The sequence below is a fragment of the Chrysochloris asiatica genome, unplaced genomic scaffold (assembly GCF_000296735.1).
Source record: "Chrysochloris asiatica unplaced genomic scaffold, ChrAsi1.0 scaffold00008, whole genome shotgun sequence".
NCBI lineage: Eukaryota > Metazoa > Chordata > Mammalia > Afrosoricida > Chrysochloridae > Chrysochloris > Chrysochloris asiatica.
This window is the reverse complement of record NW_006408526.1, coordinates 13,312,423-13,318,842: the sequence shown is the minus strand read 5'-3', so window position 1 is coordinate 13,318,842 and position 6,420 is coordinate 13,312,423. Positions and strand designations below refer to the sequence as shown.

The window sequence follows — 6,420 nt, the reverse complement described above, 5'->3', positions numbered from 1 at the left end:
ATCTAAGACATACATGTTATAATGCACAGAACTGTCAAAACATGACAATGTTGTAACTCTTCTGTTTGTGTTAGAGAAAGTGAGGATATTGTAAACTAAGTTCCAATATCTGAAGAATGATTTGACTAAGCTTAATGGGCATCTATGAGGATAGAGATAAGACCTCAGACTAAAAACGTTGGACTTGATCTGAGCATTTATTATAGGAACTTTGTCTGAGTGGTATAGGTTTCAAGTGTGTTCTAGGATATGAGGGAATCTAATGTGAAGAAAACTCTTTTAAATAACATCCTGTGACCTTTGCCCTGAACATTAGGCCTTCACTCAAATTTTAGGTTATGTGTTTATGTGACTGATGTGTGAGAGCTGAAAGATGAGTCAATACTGTAACCATGAACAGAAACACAGAAATACATGGTGGGCTCAGTAAGAAGCAGGAAGAGAAAGAAAAGTGATCAAGAATTTTGGTTTTGTCTAAATAAGACATGACGAGTGTTAATCAGAAAAGGAGAAAATTTGTTTTTGAAAAATTGGTTCCCAATATGGTTTTTCTTATATTCAACTTTTCTGTTGGCTGGAAGTAAACATTTCTCAAGGATGTGATAACAACCAAAAGATTTGTAGGATTGTTTATTGAGCTGTCCGTAATTTTTCTTATAGTTCTGCAGGAAGCCGATAATGAATTGAAGCTTTGCCCTCCTGATCATTTCCAACAAATGAAGAGAAAAAAGGCAAATCAGGTGATATGCTTAAGAAGAGGGAGACATACAATTGCCCACTCAAATGGGACACTGGGGACTTACCGGAAATTTTTACTTCTTGTCATAAATGCCTTAAGATCAGGCCAAAGTTCATAAAATGCTATCTAATAGTTTTCCTTACATTAGATTCCTCCACAGTCTGGAACACTTTGAACTCTATACATTCTAGCCAAGTTCCTAAAATAAACATCCAGTCCATATTTTTAGTCTGGAATCTCTTTCCTCATCAGAATATATTTTTATTTCCATAGCTTTCCAGAAGACCACCCAAAATTATAAGAACCTGTTTAAAATGTGGGACAGCGGTGGGGGGGTGGGGGTAGTCCATGGGTAGTGCAACTGTTAATTAAAGGGTTCAAGGTTCATATTCACTCAGGCTACCTTGGAAGAAAGGGCAGGTGATCTACTTCCAAAACAGTCAGCCACTGACGACCTTATGGAGCACAGTTCTACTGTGACACACATGTGATTGTCATGAATTGGAGTAAATAAAAAGACAGTGGTGGTTTTCTGGTTTTGTATGGACTTTGAGGACACAAGAGAGGACGCAAATAGCTTTGTGTTTGTTATATACAGATATATTCAGTGATGGAAAAGGAAGGCCGGACACGCCTTGCCCTTATCATCTGCAACAAAGAATTTGACCATCTTACTACTCGAGCTGGGGCAGAAATTGACATTATGTCAATGCAATACCTGCTGGAAAATCTTGGATATTTAGTGGTTGTTAAACAGAATCTCACAGCTCAGGTAAGGCCCACCAAGATCAGAACAAACCTGCTTCCCTCTTAAACAGTTTGAATCTGTCTCTGGAAGTTGCAAAAACAAAATGTATGCTGTTACAGGAATTGTGTTTTCTCTAAGTTAGGGCTCCCAGGATTTCAGCCTCCTCCCATGCATAGTCTTATAGCAGAGATTTAGAGCTTCTTTCTACAGCAGTATTTCACTAAACAGCTAAAAAATGTTGGCTCCTTCTGAAGCCCTCCATCTGGGCTGAGTCAGATACAAGCTCTGGGACCTCAAATTGCCAGCTACCTATATAATAAGTTCATGAGATTCTTGTAATTTCAATATCTTGTATTAAATGTAAGTTTAAGAACATAATAGGCAAAATTTGCATAAATACATACAAAAAAAAATTGTCATTTTGACTGCCAAATGTACCTTGGGTGGCTTTAGAAAATCATGTGGACCTCCCTTTGCGAAGTTTCATGATAAAGGAATTTAATGCGTGATTCTAATTTTTCAGATTGTTCTCTCTGCTTCTTGCTCTTTCACTCCCAGTCATGAATAAAAGCTTAACAGGAGTCCCAAGGTGTAAAACTGATGAACAAAGCTATTTGAGACTTATCATTTCCCTTCCTTGCACATATTATTCTACATTCCCCACCTGTAGAAATTTAACATTCTAATGAAAACCATTAAATTAGATGCCCTGTGAAAACTCTTCTGTCTTTACTCTAAACATCTAAATTTGGGGGTTTATGTCAGAATATTATTTTTTTTCACAATTGTACCCACTTTGTATCACCTATTTGTCAGTGTTTGCTTCTTTCTATGAATGCCATATGCCTTTTGAGCATAAACTTTTCATGGAGTGTTCCTCAATAGCAATTGTGGAGTCTCTTTCAGGAAATGGAAATAGAGCTAAAGCAGTTTGCTGCCCGCCCAGAGCACAAGTCCTCAGACAGCACATTTCTGGTATTTATGTCCCATGGCATCTTGGATGGAATCTGTGGAAAGAGCTACAGTTCACAACAGCGAGATATTCTGAAAGATGATACTATCTTTCAAATATTCAACAACAGGAATTGCCAGAACCTGAAAGATAAACCTAAAGTTATCATCATGCAAGCCTGCAGAGGTGGTAAGACTGATTTGGGGAACCCTGAGGAGAGAAGGAGTGACCATGCACTCTTATTTTCTAGCCTGGGTGTTTATCCTTCACTCATCAGGGATGGGTGATGGATTTGGAGAGAACTAACCTTTTAGTTTTTTTTTTACAGTGAGAGACTAACCTTCATGGGACTGCCTTGTTATTCCAGGTCTTGCAATATTTCTTCCTTTGACAGCATATAGTCTTACCATTTTTTAAATGTCTGGTTTTTGTAGAAAATGAGGATTCTTTCACATACATGTTTCCACCTTCTTTGCACAGGTTCTGACTTTCCCAGGTTTTACTGTATTAAATCCAGTCAATAAAGAAATTATATTTAGTCTATACCATTTTTAAAGAAACAAAGTTGTCAAAATGACAAACTTAAGTTAATTCTGTTCTGTTCACAGTCAGTGAGGGAGCTTTTTGAGCAGTACCAGTTGTTGTTGAGTTCATTCTAACCATGGTGACACCCTATGTATCGAAATAGAACTGTGCTCCACAGAGTTTTCAATCACTAACTTATCAGCACTGAATTGTGAACCATAAATCGGACAGTTCAAACCCACCAGCTGCTCTCTGAAAAGCCTATACAGGGTTGCTATTATTTGGAACCAACTCAATGATATTAAACAATGACAGCTTATCAGAAGTAGATCACCAGGTCTTTCTTCAGATGTCCCTAAGGGTGATCTAGAACTCCTAACCTTCCAGTTTGCAGTCAAGGTTAATTAAGTGTTTGCAGTACTCAGGGACTCCTTTTATGGCAAGAACATGATTCTATTTTTTAATAAACACTGTGTTGAAACATGCAGAAGTTAAGATATAATGACAAAAGAGATAGTATGTACATGTAAATATAACATCTTTCATAAGAAATGTAAACCATGGTTGGTGGATGGATGTCTCCCTCAGAAGGTACTGGATTTGTTTGGATGGCTGACATGGGAGCAGATTCTGCAAGTAGTTTACAGACCACTCAACATCCCATCCAGAGTGATGCAATAACAAAGACCCATGTGGAAAAGGACTTTATTGCTTTCAAAGCATCAACCCCACGTAAGTAACTTCATGGAGTGGATTTATAAATGTATTATTATTTTATAGATAACAGCCTTGACTATGATCAAATCTTAGTCACTAATGAAAAAATTTCTTCTCATCTCTAAGTATTGGTTAAGCAGATGAGAGATTTAAGATACCGAGACTTTTATAGTTAGGATTCTATGAATTTTGATTTAGAGGGACATTTTCAAATTGAGAAGATTTTGGTGAGGATCCAAATTTAAAACACTCTCTGGTAGTGTAGTGGTTACAAATCGGGCTATGAACCGCAAGGTCAGCAGTTTGAAACTACCAGCTGTTCTGCGGGAGAAAGATGAGGCGTTCTGCTCCTGTAAAGATTTACAGCCTCAGAAACCCTGTACAGGGTCACTATGAGTCGGAACCAACTCCACGGCACACAGCCACAGCCAAAGACTCACTTGAAGGCCTTGTTAAAATTCAGATTCTGATTCAGAAAGTTAGGGGTGAGATCTGAGATTCAGCCTTCTAAAACATTTCCAGTCACACTTGAGTAAAGAGGAACTAGAGAATCATCAGAGTGTAACTCAGGAAAGAAAGCCAAACCCACTGCCATCGAATCGATTCTGAGTCATAATGACCCTGAAGGACAGACAGCACTGCTCTGCAGAATTTCTGAAAGACATACTTGTCTTTGTCCTGCCACAATAGTATGGCAGGCAGAGAGACCATATATGACTTCCTCTGGATTGACAAGGGGGAAGCAGAATTAAACTCTAAGTCAATCCAAAGCCAATTTTTGTCAGACATGCTTCTACCCTTCAACCTTCTTCTCCCTATCCTGACACCAACTTTCCCTTCCATAGCACTCTCTGCTCATCAGGTTTGATATCAGTTCCAGTAGATACATAGAACTCATAGACAATACTCACAATTATGAGGTTTATTAGGAAAATGAACAGGGTGCAATTCAGCATCAGAAACAACTCAGGATGTAGAAGTTCTCTAGTCTCTTCTCTGCCATACTGCAAGCATGCACCAGTCTTGTCTTCAGTCTCTCAGTCATGTGGTCCCTTGGATTCTGCCCTGCCTGTGCAAGTGTTACAAAGCACCTTTAGCTAGTCTGTAAATGCCCAAAGGGCACATTCTACAAGCCAGTCTCCTGTTGTTAGGTACTTAGCTTTACTTTGTCCATTGGCTAGGAAGCCTGAAGCTGATCTTTCTCTCCATGCCACCCTAATTTTTCAGGTAGGGATCTCATGTGCCACTCATAGCTGTGTTCCTGTTTCTGAGATGGCTCCTTTATAATCTAGTAAATGGCAAAACTAGCCAATCTTGGTGTTACAGTACTGTGCATCCTGTTGGCATAGACCCACCTAATCATTTCTTGGAATTTAAGAAGATTTTGGATAGAAAAGCCATATTAATTGCATTAATGGTACCACACTTGTGGAGCAGCTGATGGGTTTGAATTACTAACCTTTCAGTTAGCAGCTCAGTGCTTAACTCATGCCACCATCAGAAATCACTCAAAACCTAGTCTATAGAATTAGATAAAGGCAATACAAGCACTTCAGTCCCTATGCCTCCTTCAAATAACAGAACACTTCCAAAACTACCTTAGTTCAATTTATGTTTGTTTTATATATTGATATTTTAAGGTTTTATGGAAAGAGGAATTATATACTTTTAGTTGTTAAAGTAAGTTAAATCAGAATGAAAAATTCTGATACACACTCTGAAAAATTATCTAATTTTGTTGAGAAAATAAAGTTCAGTATGAAAAATGTGTAGACTTACTTATTATAACCAGATTCTTCAGTGTTGATTATTTTCTGAGATTGGACTAGGTTCAGAGTATATGACGCATGATTAAATCAAACATGATAGAGTGGATAGATATGCCAGGGAGACGGAAGTAAAATAGGGGTGGGGGATGGGGCCCTGCAGTAACATTGAAATAAATGATGTTTGCCCATTATGATAAGTGCTTTTAAAAAAAATGTTTGCTGACATTGAAAAGATAAACGAGGTAAAAAGTCAAGGGTAAGAGAGGAATAGTCTAGATAAAAATAACAGTTTGAATGGAGAACATTAGAAGCAATGGAATTTGGAAGAGAAAATCAGTGTGGCTGGGACACAAAGTCCAGTAAGGTGTCTAGAGGGGCAGGCAGATTGAAGACCAGATATGTTTGGGAAGGACTGGCCCTCATACTACTAATAATAGGAAATGTTCTTGGGATATAAGCAATTAAGCAATGTGGTGTTAATGTTTCAATGATCACTCTGGATTCTCTCTGGAGAATGGATTAGAGTAAAGCAACAGTGGCTATAGAGAGATACAGGGAGATCAAGTCAAAAGCTACTGCATTATTTTAGGTCATGTGAAATGATGATAGATTTTTAAGTTGGTTAATCCAAAAATTACATTTAGTATAACCTGGTGTCTTAGTAGGATGGGAGACAAACAAGAGAAGATGATGAAGGTGACTCTGGTGTGCTAGAGGATGACTTTGATACTTTTATTAAAATGGGAAATGCTGCTGGAAGGTTTGAGGTGCCTTTGGGATATTTTAAGATGGAAAGAAGAATAGAGAATTGCATAGTTTTATGTTTCAGAAAGGAAAACTAAGTTAGAGATAGAATGTTGGGATACATGGACCTAAATACGATCCTTAATATCTAAAGATTTTTATCTAAAGAATTGAAGAGGTCCAAGAGCTGAACAGAAAATTTCAAAGATCAGCTCAAGAAGATAAA

At 37.9% G+C, this 6,420-nt stretch overlaps 1 protein-coding gene across 1 annotated transcript in view; it reads left to right on the top strand.

The window, feature by feature from the left end:
* The window catches only part of LOC102840508 (caspase-12-like), a 21,682-nt gene that overhangs the window by 12,067 nt on the left and 3,195 nt on the right, over window positions 1–6,420 (top strand). The window contains exons 6-9 of the mRNA XM_006833955.1: window positions 661–740; window positions 1,338–1,511; window positions 2,394–2,628; window positions 3,553–3,696. Coding sequence (XP_006834018.1) covers window positions 661–740; window positions 1,338–1,511; window positions 2,394–2,628; window positions 3,553–3,696 — 633 coding nt within the window. The remainder of the gene's footprint in view (window positions 1–660; window positions 741–1,337; window positions 1,512–2,393; window positions 2,629–3,552; window positions 3,697–6,420) is intronic.